Here is a 20,683-nt window from a genome sequence, read left to right on the forward strand (position 1 = left end):
CACCTAATGTGGGAATGGGGGTGGAACTCAAGTCCTCTGGAAGACCAGTATGTGTTGTTAACTGCTGAGCCGTTTCTCTAGCCCCCTTATTTGTTTTTTAATTATGTGACTTACAGGTTTGTCTGTGAAAGGATATGGACATGTGAGTACAATTGCCAAAAGATGCCAGAAGAGGGCGTGGGATTTTCTGGAGCTTAGTTACTGGCAGTCGTGAACTGTCCCACGTGGGTCATCCTTACTCAGCTAGAGTCCTCTGTAGGGTCAACATCACTCTTAGTCATTGAGCCATCTTTCTGGCCCCTATCACGACATTTTCTCACTACAAATTTCCATGATGACATCAGGAGAAGGTCAGGACACAGGGCCACATGAGATGGTATAGATACATGATAGTATCAATGAGAAGGTCAGAACACAGGACACAGCACATGAGGTGGTGTAGATGCATGAATGATGTCATCAGTGAGAAGTTCAGGACACAGGACCACATGAGGTGGTGTGGATACATGCATGATGGTATCAGTGGGAAGGTCAGGACACAGAACCACATGAGGTGGTGTGGGTACATAATGACATTATGAGAAGGTCAGGACACAGGACCACATGAGGTGGTGTGGGTACATAATGACATTATGAGAAGGTCAGGACACAGGAGCACATGAGGTGGTGTGGATACATAATGACATTATGAGAAGGTCAGGACACAGAACCACAAGCAGAATCTGTGCACTTGTATACTGTGTCGAGACAGGGACTGTCTTCACACTGGCAAAATTTGGAGAGGAGGCAGGAAGTCTGGTTAAGTTACGTTGGCTTGGTGTCACGCAGATCGCTGATTTGATGAAGAGAGCATGATGTATACTGCTAAAGCCCTGTGTGTGTGTGTGTGTGTGTGTGTGTGTGTGTGTGCTCACGGGATCACTGTAGCATTGTCGCTGGGAGATGTGTGAAAGGATCTGGCGACAGTGTAAGGAGATTTTCTTTTCTTTTTCTATTTTTTATTAGCTTCCTATACAAGTACTTCTTGAACTTGGCAGTGAGCTGTCTTGCGTTATATGGGTTTGAATAGAAGAATTAGAGTGACCAGATTACATTACTTTTCTTTTTTTTCTTTCTAGTTATGGAAAAAGGCCAACAAAGAAATCTAAATATTTGGGGAAAAAAATCTCCTCTTTAAGACATTTTTCAAATTGACCTTACCACAGGTGCAAAAATGGCATATAAATTGTTAGATCATGCACCTTTACAGCGATCTACAGAAGTCAAAATGAAATTAAACAGGGAATTAGGAAAAGGCTGTCAGACATAAAAGCGCTAACAACCAGAAGAATTCCGTGCCTGCCGCAAGGCTTCTCTCTAATAGACATAAAACTTAGCTTGAAAATGCCGTGGTACACCTGAGGTACCTTTCGTTGGGTAATTGAAATGAATCTCAGACTGGCTTTTGAGACATTAAGCAGCTGCTTCTGTTTATCTTTGAGTTTCAGAATGCGTATAGAGTCATTTTAATATTTTCTTTGGAAGATCAATTCTGGGCATGTCGAATTAAAATGGATATTTTTATGTCACCTAGTCTAAATATTGTTGAGGCAAAAAACCCCACAGGAACAACTCTTGATATCTTCTTGTGTGTCTTGAGGTATAAGGGGGACAATAAAAAGGCTTCTGTCACATTTTAGACACAAAATACAACTCGACTCTGAAGTACTCGGCGGGCTCAGAAGTAAAGAGCAGTGTCTAATCTAGTTGTCCCATAAAAGCAATGAGAGGGTATATAAAATATCATAGAATCTTCTCTGCATAAAGAGGAGGTCTAATGAGCACATTTTATAAGGCTAAATTTATTTCTCCCAAAACCGTTCATACAAAGCACCATCTTGGATAGCAGTTTATGGACTCTGTTTTGGGGAAGAAGGGTGTATTCCCAGGGAGGCCAATAAATTATTCTAAAACTCTGAACAACTTCGGGGGACTTCCTCTTTTCAAGGAACTATGGAGTAAAGTGTGAAAATACTTGTTAGTTAAAACTGTAGGCTTTTGCCAGCTGATGGGGAATGGAAGGTTTAAGAAGTGGGGAAATGTGGGGAGCCGTGTGAGGACAGGGACCTAGGCAATCAGCCACCCCTTTGTCATGCTTGTGTGCTATTATTTTAGAGATTCTCCAATAAATCTGTCTTGTATCACGTGGAACACATATTGCAGACAGCACAGTAGTGACAGGGGGTGTCGGGGATTTGAAGCTAGAAGAGTAAGGAGCCAAGGAAAGTGAGCCAGTCGGGGGCCCTGGCCTGTGGAAGAGCTTAAGAAGAATATTGGCTCACTTTTGTCAAGGGTTTCCTGGCAGACCAAAGTTCAGAGTTCAGGTCAGATAAAGATTCAGATCTGGAGTTTGTATTGAAAAATAAATATTGGGATCTGTGTACACATGTGTTAATTCATCAATGTGCATTTAGATGGATTTTTTTTTTAAAAGCCCTTCTGATCAATGCACATAGAGGCTCTCCGTGTCAGCTGATGGGCTGGCATGGTACAAACGAGAAGGCAGTGCGCAGCATAGACTCTTCCACCTCTCTCTCAGAGCAGGTGCAAACACAAAAACCATCTCACAATCAAGTAATGGTCTTCTCTATATTTGGGCTCCTGTTATAATACTAGTTGATTTCCTTTTATCCCTTAACCATTGTCAAAAATGATATTGTTTATTTATTCACTAATTTATTTATTTATCTTAAAATAAATTTATGTATTTATCTTACATCCCAGCCACAGTTTCCGCTCCTTCCTCTCTTCCTAGTTCTCCCCTGTCATCCTGCCCGCCCATCCACCCCTCCTCTGTTTCTGTTTAGAAAGGGCAGGTCTCCCATGAGTATCAACAAAACATGGCATATCAAGTTGCAGTAAGACAAAGCACCTCCCCATGTATTAAGGCTGGGCAAGGTGACCCAGTGTGAGAAATAGGGTCCCAAAAGCCAGTAAAAAGAGTCAGAGACAGCCCGTGTTGCCACTGTTAGGAGTCCCACGAGAGGACCAAGCTACACAACTGTCACATATATGCAGAGTGCCTAGGTCAGTGCCATGCAGGCTTCCTGGTTGTTGGTTAAGTCTATGAGCCCAGGTTAGTTGATTCTGTGAGGTTTTTTATTTTTATTTTTTTAATTTATATTTATTTATTTATTTATCTATCTATCTATCTATCTATCTATCTATCTATCTATTTATTTATTTTTGTGGTGTTCTTGACCTGTCTGGCTCCTATACTCCTTTCTCCTCCTCTTCTGCAGGATTTCCTGAGCTCTACCTTATGTTTGGCTGTGGGTCTATATCTGTTTCCATCGTTTGCTGGAGGATGTCTCCCTGATGACAACTGGGCTAAGCACCAATCTGGTCACAGGAGATGGCCAGTTCAGGCTACGTATCTGTTATTGCTAGGAGTCTATGCTGGGGTCTTCTGTGTAGATTCCTGGGAGATTCCTCTGTGCCAGGTTTTGACCAGACCCCGAAATGCACCCCCATTTCCAGTAGTCTATTTCAGTACTATCTCCCTCCATGTCATAGCCCCACACTCTGATCACTTATGTTTCCCTCCCCATCCGCCCTTGGTCCACTCACAAAATCTCTTCTGTTTCTCCTTCCCAGGGAGATCTTGGCGTCTCCCATCAACCTTCCTTGTTACTGAGTCTCTCTGGAACTGTAGCTTGTAGCATAGTAATCATTTGTTTTACATCTAATATTCACTTATGAATAAGTACGTGCCACGTTTGTTTTTTTCAGCCTGAGTTATCTCATTCAGGATAATTTTTTTTCTAGTTCCATCCATTTGCCATCAATTTTCCCGGTGTCCTTGTCTTTAACAGTGAGTAATGCTTCACTGGATGAACTAATTTTGAATCTGTCTTTCCTTACACTAAGCTCTATGAGGGAGAGAGGGGTCTCTTCATTCTTGCTGACTGTATCACTCTGAGCATCTTTCACACAGCAGGCCTTCAACAATTTCTCCAGACTTTGCAAATGTGCTTCTGAATATATCCACTGAGACACTAGCTATATCTTTGTAACCTTATATAATTATATATATATAATTATTGGCATACTGTGTTGTTATGATATATGTATATATGTACATAAAATTTTAAATGTAAATATTTATCTTCTTATTTTTATTTTTGCACAGGTATTCTCTAATTTTTAGATTTTTGTGATAGGTTTCTATATTGTTTCATATTAGTAAAATAAATTGTCTCGTTCTTTTAATTTCACATTCTTTTTAAAGGTCATACTTAAGATTATAATCTAGATAGATGAAAGAACAACCTTTTTAGGATACAAAATTGAATTTATTAATATTTTCATGCCTATGAGAACCCTAAACTAAAAGGAATTTTAGATGGCTAAAGCTTAAACACTTTCTTAGAACAGATTTATATTATTTGCTCATGTGTGTGTGTTTATGAAGCCCAGACTTCTGGTATTAAATTCTTAATTCACCTATCTCTACCTCCTAAGTGCTAGAGTTACAGACATTCATATGCCACCAGGCCTCACTTGGGTACCACTATTCTATTGCCAATTGAAAGAACAATTTTTATCATTGAGAAACAGATATTTAAAATTTCTAGGATAGTCAGTATAAAGCAACAACAACAATGGCTGCCACCACCACTGCCACCACCACTGCCCACAGTAAGAAACCATTGAGTGTAAACATGGTGTCCCAGCCTGGGCTACTCAGTGAGACCTACTCTTTAGAAAGCATCCCAAGGAGAGATTACATGAGCAAGAGGGTTCAAGATCACGAGGGGAAACCCACAGAGACAGCTGACCAGAGCTAGTGGGAGTTTATGGACTTGGAACTGAGAGCAGGGGAGACCTCATGCGACTGAAGTAAGCCCTCTGAATGTGGGGGACAGTTGTGTGATTGGTCTTTTTGTGGGGCCCCTGGCAGAGGGACCAGGATTTAGCCTCAGTGTATCAACTGGCTTTTTAGAAAACGTTCCCTATTGGGGGACATCTTGTTCAGCCTTGATACAGTGGGGAGGGGCTTGGTATAGTCTCAATTTGATATACCAGGCTTTGTTGACTCCCAATGGGAGGCCTTACCCTCTCTGAGGAGTGGATGGAGGGTTGGGGAGGAGGTTGGTGGAGAGGGTTGAGGGGAGGGAAGGAGAACTCTGGTTGGTATATAAAATGAATAAAAAAATAAAAAAGAAAGTCTCCCAAAATGCCAAGGCAACCATCACCCAAAACCCTCAAAAAAAAACAAAAAACAAAAAACAAAAAACAAAAAAAAAACCCCTTGTATACTTTGTGTTCACTAATGGTTTAGAAAAACACATTCTAAAAAAGCAGTGGCGGCTGACACATTAATTTTGGAGAAGCTAGCTTTCTGATGATTTTCTCACATATTCATAGTCTTGGACAGTGTGGCGTGAAGAATTCTTAGATGGTCTTCAAACTACTCCATGTGAGACCTTTGCATAATCTCCTCCCTTTGGATGTGTGATGGAGTTTACACCTGCGTTGTTTTTATGAAGAAAGTACAGGGCTGCCAGAAGCCCTGAGTTAGTCAGGAAGGGAATTATCCTACTGAGGGGAGTCTGAGCCTCACAAATGAGCCATGACTTGGTTCTTCCTGAAAGAAGAGATTTGAAGATTTTGAAGGATGAGGGAAATTTCATTTATGGAAGCAGTTAGCTGGCATCTTGGGAGAGGCTACAGTGAGGCCACCTGACAATGACTAAGCGTGGCCTGAAGGAGCTGAGCGTGGTCTCGAGATCTTAGCGTGTTCTCAGTCTCAGAATCAATTAGATTCTATCAGTAGTAACCTGAGGGAACTTTCCAGATTTTTTCCCAATTGGGCCTCCAAATAAAGACAGAGTTGGTGGGAAGTTTGGCTGTCAGATCTCTAGCAGGAAATTCTGATAAACTATAATTGCACTATTGATGAAAAACCATTCATCTTGCTTATATCGATTTTATTTGCGTAGATCAGAGTCGTCTTAGAGTTACTAACATTTTCTTAAAATTGCTTTTCTCATCACTTTTTGCATTTGTATTTTGTGTTTTCACGGTCAATTACCACACCCAATTATTTTATTCATTTCTATCTTTACTTCTCTTATTAATTACTTACTTTTGTCTCTCGCACCATTAGGTTTTCGTTTTTGAAACTATGAACTTCTTTCTGTGCTTGTTCATCTCTGTGCTTGTTTTATTTTTAACTAGAGTTGGGTGTTAACTTTCTTATTCTAATTCTTTTTTTTTTTTTTTGTGGAGACATAAACACTTCAGAACCTTGGTTTTCATCTGAAAGCTGCCTTAGCCATGTCTCCTGTGTTCTGAGATATGACATTTTAATTTCAGTGTTTTTCCTAGGACTGATATAATTTTGCTATTAATTTTGCAATTTTTTTAAATCTAATTTTCTTCCCTTTTCTCTACCTCACTCCTCGTAAGCCTAGATGTTCACAGAATATCCGGTTTTTTGTTTCTTCTAATGCCCTTCATTCCAGCAGCAGTGGGTTTTATTTTTCTGTTCATTATATTGTAGTTACTTTTGTTTCTTTTTCTGTTGTTATTTTGATATCTTGCTTTAAGATCTTAAGTGTTAGAATTTCATCATCATTGACAAAGTCAGCTGCTTCATGAACCTTTATGAAACATTACAATTTAGAGCAAAATCATTTTTCTTCCCTTGGTTTGTTCTTCCCTCCCTCTCCCCCCTCCTTTTCCTCCCCTTCCTCCTCTTCCTTTTTTGTATAGCATTTTATATACTATCTTCTTTTTAGATAAATTTTATACTTACTTATCTTTGAGACAAGGTTTCACTACATAACCCTGGCTGACTTTGAACTCACAGACATCTGCCTGGCTTTGCCTCCCGGGTGCTGGCATTAAAGGCATGTGCCACGGTACTTGGTTATTTATTTATCTTTAAATTGGGATCTCACAACTTTGCTCAGACTAGTCTAGAGCTCACAATTATTAATTCTTCCATCTAAGCCTCCTGAATACTGGTCCTGGCTAGGGCTTTGTTTTGTTTTGTTTTTGTTTTTGTTTTTGTTACAAGCTAGAGTCAAATGGGAAGAGGTCCTTCAACAGAGAAAATACCTCCAGCAGGTTCCCTGTGAGTTAGGCTGTGGGGCATTTTCTTGATTGCTGATCCACAGAGGAGAGCTCAGCTCACACAGACAGCCCTGAGCCATGAGTGGTATTAAGAAGACAGACTGAGCAAGCCAGGAGGAGCAAACCAGTAAGCAGTATTCCTCTGTGGTCTCTGCTTCAGTTCCTGCCTCCAGGTTCCTGCCCCGGTTTCCCTCAGTGAGGGACTGTTATCTGGAAGTGTGAGGTGCAACAAACTCATTCCTCTCCAAGTTGCCTTTGGTCATGGTGTTTTATCACAGTGATGGAAAGCAACCGAGAAGCAGGTATGACAGGTATATGCCACATGTTGTTAGGGTAGAACGTGAACCCCAGAGTACACGGAAGAATGCTGTGAGATGCTGTTTTCATTTAAAAAACTGATTGTTCTGCCCTTATTAACTTATTAATAGTCTTATTAATCTTTATTGAATAGCCATTAAGTTTTAAAACGATAAAAATTTTACATTACATTAAATCATCGGAAGAATGGTCAAATCCCATATTTAACAAATAGCACATGGGAAGACGCATAGTTTTTTTTTTTTTAAAAAAACCCTTTTCAGCTAAGAGAAAATAGGTTAATCATTTTATGAACAAACCCAATTTTGAATCCTTGTTTGATATTAACTAGATAATGACTTGTCTTAACAATTATGAGGTGGAGAATGTTCTTTTCTTTTGTTAAGTCTTGCACTAGTGTTCAGGGGCTAAGGAATTAAATCCAGTGACCTCCAAGTGCCAACTCATTACTTATTCTTGTTAAGGGACCAAATAGTAGTTATTCTCACCACAGGAACAAAAGGATGGTTAAAAGTTTTGGGGCCCAGCTTGTTGAATAGAGAGATTTCATAAGCTGGGGAGAGAAATAGACTAAAGGGATACTGATGGATATTGTCTTTAAAACCCTCAGATGTGTCTTCATCACTATTTGTGATAGAATGTACCCTAAGTATTTATATGCATTTATTTATTTATTTTTATAAAAATCCCAGGAACATTTTCTCTCTCTATTATGCTGAAGTAGAAACCACAATTTTACAAAACCCACAGGCCTACTTAAGGGTTGATTCTCTATTGCCCCTTTAAGAAAGACTACAGAACAGTGAACTGGGAAGAGAGAAGCAGCAACTACAAAACAGAAGAGGGACTAAGTGTGGCGAGGCCAGGGGAGCAAGCACCCCTAAGATGGGAGCATCACTGGAGGACGATACTTAAACATGCAGACTACCTTCTGCGCCAGAGCACTTGCCTGCCTTTGTCTCCCCATCACTCCCAGTGGCAACTATACCTTGAGTACCTGGAACCTTGCCTAGTGGGAATAAGGCGCTCACCAATAGCTGGTCAACCGACTGATTAAATGCTGCCTTCTTTCCCTGGCAACTGGCTGACCTAGCATGATTTAAAAGACAGCCAACAGCTGAAGAGTCTTAGCTTCACAGGGGTCCAGATACATGTGGAAGATGTGGATGCTGAGTGTGATGCAGGCAGCTCACTTCCTTTCCTCAGAGAACCCCTAAAGTTACACTGCCCTGATATGAAATCTATTCATCTGCCTGAGTCACAGTTTTAGAAAAGTTAAGAAAAGGTATTTAGGGAGATGTCTGACCCAAAACTCAGTTCTTCATATGAAACAATATTTTCTGGAATGTTTTCATTTGCTAATTGTCAGAAACGTCTGTGAAGTAATTTTTTTGAAGAGCAAGCATGCAGCGTAGGGATCTGATAATGACCACTGGCAAAAATGTTTTAAATGCTAATGTTTAAGTTGCAACTTAGAGCGATCTCTGTGTTAAGGTGTTAAATGCCACAAGCAAGCTCCACCCATCCACCCTTGCTTCACAGATCTGAAGTGCTCATCAGTTGGATCTTACAGTACTGGTCACTGAAGATTAGCCACAGTTTATGGGATGTGTCCAAAAAATCAGATGTTTGAAATTTTCTTTATTATTGTGACTCTTAGAGCTAATTTTATGTAGTGCCTTTGACTGATTCCTTTTGCCCAGATTCTTGCTTCAATGCATACTCTACCTACTTCATAAATACTAACAGGGAGGGACAGGAACCCCAAGGTCAGTAAACAGGATCAAGAAGAACAAAGACACCTGCCTGAAACGACGCCCTGCTAAGACATAATTGTCATGAGAGAATGTATCATTCCAACCAAACAAACTAGGGCAACTTCGTCCTGAATTCCCAATGTGGTTGCCATGGTTTTTAGACAAAGACGACAAGGCTGCATTCCAATTATATCCGATTCAATGACAGACAACTGAAAAATAGAAAATGGGGCAATAAAATCTTGGGTCACCCAGAAGAGATGTGACGGGTACAAGTGACAGGGAAGTGAGACGCAAGTTTATGCTCGCTTGAAAAGGTACCTTTGTGATTTGGAACGCAACAGTGGCATCCACGGAGTCTTCAGTTTCTCAATAGCAATTTTGCTTGTCAGCCAGCCCACTACCCAAGGACATCTCTTATTAGAAATTCTCTCAACATTTTAAACTTAAAGCATTCAACTCTTAAGAGAGTATCAGAAAAATGTCTTGAACTAAAAAAATAAATGTACTCTTTCAGGTCTGGTAAAAATAAGAAACAGATCAGTATAATGTTTTTATAAATACAGAGACCAAATATAGTGTTCTATCTTAAAATGCTTTATTTATGTATTTACTGCAGGCCAGCTGGACTGCAATGACTAAGTAATGTTCTTGTTTTCTCCTTCTATCTCCTCATAGGAGTTCTGGGATTGCCCATGTACACCACTGCATCCAGCTCTTTAACATGCCTTCTAGGTCATCAACCGCATCTACGGGAGAACTCCTAAGCTACAACCCTGACAGTGAAGTTAAGGATGTGGGTGGATAAGGATCGGATGTTATCTTCGTTACTTTTCTATTGCAGAGACGAAACACCATGAGCAAGGTAACTTATGTAGGAAAGCATTTAATTTGGGGCTCACAGTTCCGGGGAGTCACGGTGTGGAGCATGGCATCAGTCAGGCAGATGGGCCTCTGGAATTGTAACTGAAAGTTTATATTTACTCCACAAGCACAAGGCAGAGAGCCAACTGGGAATGGTGTGAGTTGACACACCTTCTTCAGCAAGGCCAGATACCCCACAACCCCCTGAGAGACTAGGTAACAAGGAGGCCCCAAGGAGGCGCGTTTCTCTTGGAACGGGAGATAGAAGAGATCTCCTGGGTAGAGTAGGGATGGAGTCATGAAGGATCAGGCTGTGGAGTGGATGGAGAGTACTGAAAGAAATGTACTGGTATGAGAGGTATTTTGGGTTCAGGTAGATATTTGGTGCAAGGGAAACTCCCAGGAATCTACAAGGATGACCCCAGCTAAGAATCCTAGCAATCGTGGTTATGGAGCCTGAACTGGCCTTCTTTTGTAATCAGATTGGTGACTACTCCAGTTGTCATCAGAGAGCCTTCATCTAGTAACTGATGGAAACAAGTGCAGAAATCCACAGCCACTGGACTGAGAGTAAAGAATTCTGTTGAAGAAATGAAGGAGGAATAGTGTGAGTCGGGGGTGGGGGTCAAGGACATTATAAAAGAACCCACAGAAACAACTAAGTTGGGCTCATAAGAACCTTCAGGGTGTGGGCCAACAGCTAGGGAACCTGAATGGGATAGACCTAGGCCTTTTACATATATGTTACATATATGTAGCTTGGCCTACATAGATTCTTAGCAGTGGGAGCAGGTCTTGTCCCTAATGCTTTCGCTGGCTTTTGGGAACCTACTCCTAATACTGGATGCCTTGTCTAGGTTTAATACAAAGGGAGGAGGTCAGTCCTGTCTCAACTTGATATGCCAGGCTTTGTTGACATCCATGGGAGGCCTGCTCCTTTCTGAACAGAAACAAAGGAGGAGTGGGTGGGAGATGGAAAGGAGGTGGGTAGGAAGGAATGGGAGGATAAATTGTGGTAAGGATATAAAATGAATAAATAGATTGAAAAGAAAAACCCAACTAACCAACCAACCAACCAAGCAACCAATCAAACAAACAAAAACCAAAAAGGACAACAACAACAAAAAACAAAGACAAAAAAAAAAAACAACCAAAAACCAAAAACCAACCAACCAACCAGCCAACCAACCAGCCAACCAACCAACCAAACAACCAAACCAATAAAAAACCCAAGGCTGGATTGCTCAGTCCTTTCCAATTAGTTCCTCCATCTGGGGACCAACTATTCAAATTGGAGCCATTCCCATTTAAACTGCTCCCAGTGTAGTCATTTTCTTTTTCTTTTCCTTTGTTTTTCTTTTCTTTCTTTCTTTTTTTTTTTGTGTAGCAGTCTTATCAACAAAGCTGACCTGTTGATCCCTAAGTGGGTAATGGATAATTATTTAATCTCTACCAAATCATAGCTTCCTGAAAGCATAGTCTCTATTTAATCTTTAAAACATAAAGAAACCCCTCGTCTGCCATGTAGTGGCATCGGTGAGGGAAAGTTACCCTTCCCCACTCTGCCTCTTGCTACCTCCAGCAGGCAGGAGAACAGGCCCTGGGGTCACAAGAGTGAGAGAATTAGCCCTGCCCCTTCCCAGCTGCAGCACACAGAAGAGCAGGCCCTGCAGCCCTGGACAGCACAATAGAGCTGACCCTGTTGTCAGGGGTGCAGGTGAGCCAGCTCTAAGGGCTTGAGAGCAGAAGAGATACCCGGCTCCCCATAGTCTCCTACAGCAATAGGAAAAGTAGGTTCTGCATCTTGCCTGGGCAAAAGAATAGAACTGGCCCTGGTGGGGATGTGTAGGTGACTTGGATCTGATGGCGGGAGAACTGGCCCTGCTCCTTGCTTCAGATTGTATTGTGTGAGCTAGCCAAGGCAATGCTGGAGAGCTTACCAGGGTAGTGATAACGAGGGAAAGCTGGCAGGCTGACCAAACAGCTACCACCCAGCCCCAGAACCAGGGCTATGAATTGGTTCACCCCAACATCCACCGAATCTATGAACTGTTGGAGCAGGTGAAGGGGACGAATCTATAGATCCCAAACAGCAGGAACTCCATGACACAGAACAACAGCATGATAACCAAGAAGAGTGCCAGTGAGAGCCATTATCAGTGGTGGAGCAGAAGCTGGCCTGGAACCAGACCTATGACTCCTGGCAATGGACACTTGCAAGTAGAGAGGAATGGTCTAAAGGGACAGGTGTGACTCAACGGGTCACACTACAACGTCTGTGACAAGAGCCTTCTCCTTTATTTTTTTTTTTTCTTTTAAATTTGGTTTTGTTTTAGGGGGAGGTTGCAAGGACAGAGGGCAGATAAGAGAAACAGGGAGATGCATGGGATAGGAATGCATGATGTGAAAACCACGAAGAATCAATAAAAGCTCAAATGAAACAAAGAAGCAAACAAACAAAACCCCCAAACATAAACAAGTAAACAAAAAACCTAAAGAAAGCTAATCAAAGAAAATCTGCACGCGTCAGTTTCTTCATCTAGATGATGGAATAACATAACCCCTCTTAAGATTACTTTTTAGAATCGGCAAACACAAAATATTCATTCAGCATTTGGCTTGTAGCACTACAAATGTAGCCATGCTGCTGTGGAATTATTAGTTCTGCACTAATTGTTCTACCGCAACAGAGATGTACAGTGACTGCCCAAAGATACTGGCAAATCCAAAGGCTTGAAACAGCGCAAACAATAATCTTAGCTTCAAAATTATATGTTTGGATGGGTAAAAATACACCAGTTTAGTAAATGGTATTTAAAGGTGAGAGGGAAAATTCTAGCTGTCCCAAAGCCTACAATGGCGTCTCTGCTTCTTTTGAGAATATTTGTTCTCTGACTCCTTGAGGAAAAGCATAATGTTCTATTAATACTTAGTGTTATAATCTCATCAAAATCACTCTTATATCTGAATATTGTAGCTGGATTCTTATGTTTGTCTTTCATTAGATTCAGGGTATACTTCTTTTTGCAAGGAGCACTTGTTGGACTTTGTTTTTTAATATATTTTTATATATATTATATATATTTTATTATATATATTTATATTTTTTATCTCTGTCCTTCTTCTATCTCAACTATCCATTCTCTCAGGTTCTCCTCCCCCTCCACTTCTCCCCTCATCTTCCCTTTCCGCCTTCCCTACTCCCCCCACCTCCGTGCTCTTAATTTTGTCAGGCGATCTGTCTATTTTTCCTTCCCAGGTGGATCTATGTGTGTTTTTCTTAGGGTTCACCTTGTTCCTTAGCTTCTCTAGGGTCGTGAACTACCGACTGGACTTTGTAATGGACGTAGTCACCAAGGCTGGCTTAGGTTGCAGATCTCCATACGGCAGTGTCAGCTTTTGCTTCTATACAAACAAGGGTTAAGACAAAGGCTGGACAGGCAGATTACTGTAGGTTTGAGGATATACAGTTTCAGACTGGCTTATATAGTTTCAAGCTGACTAGGCTCAAGACCCTCTCTCAAAATAAAATAAAATTTAACAATGGCCTTCAATTAGTCATTGATATTTTAAAATTAAAGTCGTTTTCAATTCCTGGAATTTTGAAATAACTGGTTGAGAACAAAATCTGAGTTACTCCCTCTTGTTTGAACATGAAAAGCAAAACTTTGATTTCTCTCCCTCTTCCTCAGCTTTACTCTTATTTCCATTACACTGCAAGCACTCCAGGATAAATGCCTTTGCCAGGGGAGCAGCAGAGGTAGATAGGAAGAGCTGCTCACCTATAAACAGGAGTTGAATGGTTTCTTTTTTCACAGAGCATGGCTGTGACTCACTATAACATCGGGAGGAAGTGGCTTCTCTTCCATCAGTTCCCTTGGGAGGAGTAGCTCCAACTAACAACACAGACCGCAAAACCAAACGATGCACTCTCTCAGAACTGTCTGTGACTATGGAGTTAGGACAGACTGGCTGTCTTACCTTAAAAGAGATTTCATACTGCTCGCCTCCCCAGATCTCTAAGCCTGGGTCGTAGCCACCCAGTTCCCAAAACCACTTTCGATCCACTGCGAAGAGACCTCCAGCCATAACAGGAGACCTGGGAGACACAAGATAGACAATATTTAAGGGATTATGAACACCGAAGACAGTAGTATTTTGTTTTGAAATTGATAATCTGATTTAATGGTCAAGGTGTGTTCTTTTTCAGCATGGTTCTCTCCAAGCAAATGTAGAATTTCTACTGCATTTCCTATTGAAGTGGAGGTGGGGAAAGAATCTGTGTGAATATTAAACTTTGCAATCCAGGTTTTCACACAGCAAAGGTCCTTCAGAATCACACTTGGCCACCTGCTTTTTGTCACAGAGAAATACATTAATATCAGTGACTGATACATTGGGAAATATTACTCAGTCTTATGGCTTTTTCTTAAGTCGAGAGAGATCTTTTACTGTTGGACAGAATGGTAGTGAAAATGTAGTCTCTGACATTCATTTATTCACTGGGCATCTGTCTACTTATAATAATGTCTACTTATAATAATGTCCTAAATAGAGGCAATGAAAAAGAATATAGGAAAAAATAAGATTTTAAAACAGAATGTTGAATACGTGTGTATATCTATGTATGGATATATACACATGAGTACCGGAGTTTGGGGGTGTCCAGAAGAGGGGTTAGATCCCATGGTACTGGAATTACAGGTGGTATTGAGCCCACTGACAATTCTACTGGGAATTGAACTCTGGTCCTCTGGAAGAGCAATATGGGCTCTGAACTGCTGACCCTTCTCTCTAGCCCAAGGAAAATATTTCTGAGGTGTAGGCTTTTATGATTGGCAAGATCAAAGATATGGAAGAGTGGTTTATCTATTCTCCCCAGGAAAGTGTTGGGGGGAGGGGCATACAGAATCTCATGTAACATTTGTGTTCTCTTAGAAATAGCATTTTTACAATCAGGTGCCCTTAATCCATTTTGTTCCTTCTCTATTTTCTGCACACATCATTTCAAAGTAGACTTATCATTGCAGTTGGAGCAAATCAAGTTGTAGCATTTACTGGGTGCAAATTCCCAGTGACCACACCGCTATAGCTGTGACCTTTGCTGGGTTATATGTCCCTAGCAGTTTCGAATTTTAGAGATATTGGGGAAAATGATTCTGAAATTAATTATTTAATTATAAATAGTTTTGTTGCGAGCACAAAAATCTTGTTCAAAAATGATCTTATCAACAATTTGAATAGTATATTTTAGGTTAATCCATTTATAAATTAAATTCAAATGGAGCCATCAATTATCGAGAGTATTGAAATTTATGAGGGTAATTCTATATTTATTTGTTCTTGGTGTTCTATCAGTTTTCTTATGCCACATTTTTGTAGCTTTGTTAATAGTGCAGAAATATTTAGACTTTTTGTGCTTTTGATGAATTGCCCCATTATACCTAGGAAATGGCTTTTTATTATTTCTGCTGATGTTATTTGCTCTATCATCTATTCTGGGTCATTATTACAATCATTTCCTTGTGTTCTCCAACTCTAGTATTTATAACCTTTTCTGTCTTTTAACCTTCTAACCATTTGTGTATTCATGCAGAACGTAGGGTTCTGAGTTGTTGATGTAGCTTCGTAGGTTGGGTGGAGGTGAGCATGCATGAAGCCCAGGGCTGGATTCTCAGTGCCATCTCCAGTCACAGCACTTGGGAGGTGGAGGCAGAAGGATCAGTTCATGCTCTTCCTCAACTATGTAATGAGTTTAGGTCAACCTGGTCTCCAAGAGACCCTCTCCTTTCTGTTTCCCTGAAAGAGTGAATTTCTTACAAGTGGCACGTATAGGCACCTTGCTTTTCAATTGGGTCATTTAGATATTTAAAAAACCAGGATTGATGTGGTTACATTTAAACCTATTACCACCCACTTTTTCTGTTTGTATCAAGTGCGTTTCTATGTCTTTCATTCGTCTTCTTTTGAGGAACTGAAGCTTTCTCCTTCTCTTTCTCCAGTTTCTGTACTGCTATACATTTCTCTACTTGCTGTGACACCCCACCTTGTAATGCTCTTATTCTGAAGTAATTATACTTTGAAGATGTTTCAATGATAAAATTCCATCATGAACAATAACACACATACATAAACAACACATGAAATATATACACCTAAACAAACAACACAGAAATAATGTTACGAGCACCGCTTTTGTTTTCTGTTGGGTTAAATAGTCTGTAGGCCCGAGACTGTGAATTGAACTCCAGACCCAAAGTTGTTGATTCCAGGCAATGTTGCACCAAAGCCAAAAGAACTAAGGTAGGGACCTCCTGCTTTATTGAACAGCAAAGAGTTCCGTGTGCCATACCGTCTTCTTCCTCGGAAAACAAGCAGGAGCACTAAACTATTTTCTGCATGTTCTTCTGCTCTGTTTTTATTTTAAGTAAAAACTGGTCTCTCAGAACTCCCTGTTAGTCCCACTCCTCACAGTTTCTCACCAACCTGTCTGCTTCCTGCCTGATTTCTTCCGAGCCTCCTTTCCGTTTTGTTTTTTTTTGGGAATGTGAACACACTGTAGGCATGGCTTGTGGCTCTGTGTCCATGTGGCACGTGACTGCTGCTCACAAGCACTGTTTACAGTGTCACAAGTCAGTCCCTGGGCTTTGCAACTAAAAACATGTGTCGTCCCTGGGATGACGTCTAAAATTAAGTGGCCAGGAAGATTCCTTATTTTCAGGCCATAGAAATATGTGACCATTCTGCTTACTTAATGGAAGTCAATTTTCTATTCCCTACCAACTTTATTGAGGCACGTAATAAATATGCTTTCCTTTTTACATATGGCTAGATAGCTTCCTGTTTCTACAGCATTTTTTTAATGCTCCAAATTTGGTTCACTTTTAAATTATTGAGGCTATCATGTAAACGTTTCCTGGGACCATTCTTTCCTTGGCAGCAGTGACAAACTCTGTGTCTCGCTTGTAAATGCATGTTTGACAGCATGTGGCTGGCTGTCCCTTCTAAACTAGGACATATTCTGAATGCCATGTCTCTATAAGAAGGTGCCAAACTATCTATCATCATTCTCTATTTCATGGCTTGATTCTTTACTTCATATATTCAGAAAAAAATGGTGACATTGTAATTGAAACATGCTTTCTCTGGGGTCCTCTTTTACCTCAGTTCTCAAATTTTCAGGCATGTAAAGCATGATTTCAAATTTCAGCACATGCCACATAACCTTCTGGGTTAGAGCAAGGAAAGCGTACAAGATACTGAGAAATATATGCAGGAGAAAAATGTTTTGAAACATGCTAACATTTAGAATTCAGGCGCAGTAATGTGCAGGAAATGTCCGTTTGGCCCCTCAGGAAATGAACTGGCTCTCGGCTCTCTTTCATTTCGGTGGATAAAGTGACATTTCTGGACACGTGAGCTGCAGTGTGAATTTGATTAGAACTGAAGCAACACAGCTTCCCTCAAGACTCAGTCAAGCCAAGTCAGTCAACAGAAAGGCAGCCCACATGGTTTTCAGACAAACAAACAGATATTTTTAGTTAGCCCATGACTCAGAACTCTTGCAATTAAGAAAGCCATTATTATTTCAACAAGAATTCAGTTGTGGACCAAATGATATTTAAAATGCAATAAGGACTTTTAATTGATAAATCATGTCTTAAATTAAGATTTGAGAAGACTGTTTAAAACTATGTTGAGTAATTTAACTTTGGACAGTGAAATAAAATAGTAAAAGGAGGACAGAATACTATTGTGACCCTGATAGTATGCAAGGAGGTAGGAGGTGATCACTCCAGGGGCAAAGAGGGAAATAAGTCTGAGGAGAGAGAGAGAGAGAGAGAGAGAGAGAGAGAGAGAGAGAGAGGGAGTCTTTAGAAAGCCAAGATGTAGAAACAGAGGAAAAACCTAATGACAATCATCGAAATCTGTGGTTCACTGAACAGTTTCAATGGCTGCATCAAGGGGAAACAGCCTGGATAGTGAGGTAATGGGAAGAACAGTGTAAGTGATGGAGTTTAAGTTTAGCATCATGATACTTCTTTCTTCTACCTGTAGGAGAGATGCCCAGATGACCATTTACATCACACATATAACGCACGCGCGCACACACACACACTTTTTCTTTCTTTATACCTCTTCTGTTTTCCAGACAAGAATTCTTTCCTTTCCTTTCCTTTCCTTTCCTTTCCTTTCCTTTCCTTTCCTTTCCTTGTCCCTTCCTTTCCTTTCCTTTCCTTTCCTTTCCTTTCCTTTCATTTCCCTTTTTCCCTGAGAGGTATTAGTCATTTGGATTGTATCCTAGGAATGGTGGTGCATTCTTTGATTTCTCAAGCAAAGGATGGACTTCAGAAGGGATCCCATTAACAAGATGAACATCACAGGGTTCTGGCATCTTGTATTTGATAGAACCTGATGGTAGATGGGAGCAATAATGGCCCCACTGAATCCTGGCTTCCTTATCCATGCTTTGTATGGTGCATTCTCATTCTGACTTGCTCGGCCAGGTAGCTTAGCTTTCCAATATTAACAAATGTTGTGCAAGAAGCCCTGGGGACAGTTCCTTTTTACTAGTTATGGAAGCCTGTGACCCTATGAAGAAACCGCACTGTCAGAGGCAAATGGCCACACTGACAATCAGCACCAGTGGCCACAAATGTGAAATTTTCGAGACTACTTTTGTTTGTCCAGTTCTACCCAAGGCAGAAGATGACCAGTGTCAAATTCATGCCCACAGGCACATACTGACCATTCTTCCTACTTGGATTAATACTGACTGTTTGGTCTTCCAGGAAGCTGAACTTCTTATGGCTGGACAGATGAATTAATTGCTAACAAAGTAGGACTCAATCATGCTACTTAAGAGAAACCAACATGAAAATTGAATTGTGTCTAATTTATGACCCATGAAATTGTGGACCAAAAACAGTGACTTGAAGCCACTGATTTCTGGGATGAGTTGTCCTGCATGCACAGAAAGTACATGGCAGAATTTACTTAGAGATTCAAGCTCTTAAGGAATGTATTAGCATTTGTATTATGCAACCAGTGAGTGATGATACGCTTTGTTAAAGATAGCACTTTAATTAGCTGATTCATTTCTAAAGTATAAATGATAGTCTTATTTTATTTTCTGTATGTATTTGCTGTGTCTATGCCTGTGTGTACATGTACTCAGTGGTGCATGTGCGGAGGTCATTGGACTATTTGGGGAAATTGGTTTTCTCTTTCCACCATGTTGGTTCTGAAGATTGAACTTCAATTTTCAAGTTTGGTGGCAAAGATTTTTATTCACCGAGCCATCTCACTGGGCCAGGATTATTTTTAAAGTTGTCTCTACTCATATCCTGGGGTATGTTGCCATGCAGAACGGAAATGCAGAGCTACTTAAGACAAAAATTGAAGGCTTTTCTTCTAAAGAGGGGGAGGGGTCCTGCCTTCCCAGATTTACAAATGTAAACAATGTGTTAGATGCATTAGTAGGAAAGGAGGGCCAACTGGTCATCTAAAACAATTGGCAGAGTTAAAACAATTTGGCTCTTTGGATAAAATGATGAAGAAAACTAAATTGTAAGTCATGGTGCGTATTTTCACTCTGGTGTATCATGATTTATTCTTTTGTTCACACACACACAAATACATGCTTTGGTATGATTTTACAACCTTTATAAAATTCCATATGCTTTTTGCTATCTACTTCATATTTAAAATAGTAGAAGCTCCCGTGAGCATGTATAAAGTATTGATAGAAAAAAATAATGTGCAATTTATATAGTGCATTAGATCAGCGAACACAGTCTGATGGCCTTGGCTTGATGTTGCTGTCAAGCTGTTGTTTCTGAAGTGCTTAGAAGCTCCTACCTCCATGTCTTTGGTTGTGTGGCCTTTGATGAAATGGAAAACTCCTTAAATCAAAAGGCTATACTCACGGCATCTTCGTGGGCACAGGATGAGAATAAAGAAATGTACTAAATACTTTCTTAGTTTTATTCTTCTAGGTAGACAAGATGCTATGTCCCTCAGCTACTTTTTTTGCAGTTTAAGCTGTTGTCAAGGCAGGAAAGGGCTGTGCAGAGCTCTACTGTCTCCTACGTCACTTGTCGCTTGTCTTTAGCTTGATGCTTATCCCCGCCTGAAGCCCATATTTGATGTGGAGGGCTCCCTCAGGTCATTGCAGCACTGCGGAGAATGCGAGAATGCCGAGCGCCTTGCAGCTTCTGTACTGAGTCTCTTTCTAATCTGCCAGGGTCCGGCACTCCCTTACCCGCTCCCTCCACCATCGAGAGGCCCTTCCTCCATTGTGTTCTGGTTGTCCAGTCTAAATTCTCCGCACTCCCACCTACACTGACATCAAAAGGAGCACAGTAATGGTGTGAAATGGCAGAGCAAATTACTTATTTCCGCGGTAATTGGAGACTTTTCAGAAGCTAAAAATCCCCGGTGCAGAATGGGGGAGCCTTTCTTCTTGGATACAAATATAACTCTCCATTCACGGGATAAATGCTAGTTATTAAACTCTAAGCATGGGTGAACGACAGGAAAGCTTGTTTTATGCTTCATTTATTTAATAAACATCTGACAGTTCCTTCTTATGAAAACGTTGCCCCTTTATCTTAGCGAGC

General features: G+C 40.6%; 1 protein-coding gene across 1 annotated transcript in view; it reads right to left on the bottom strand.

Moving 5' to 3' along the window:
* Positions 1-20,683, bottom strand: part of Galntl6 (polypeptide N-acetylgalactosaminyltransferase like 6) — a 1,023,973-nt gene that overhangs the window by 97,677 nt on the left and 905,613 nt on the right. Inside the window, exon 8 of the mRNA XM_041673878.1 lies at positions 14,043-14,160. Within this exon, the coding sequence (XP_041529812.1) occupies positions 14,043-14,160 (118 nt within the window). The remainder of the gene's footprint in view (positions 1-14,042; positions 14,161-20,683) is intronic.

The sequence above is a fragment of the Microtus oregoni genome, unplaced genomic scaffold, assembly GCF_018167655.1.
Source record: "Microtus oregoni isolate MIOR12 unplaced genomic scaffold, Mior012 000024F_ref0000369, whole genome shotgun sequence".
Lineage (NCBI taxonomy): Eukaryota > Metazoa > Chordata > Mammalia > Rodentia > Cricetidae > Microtus > Microtus oregoni.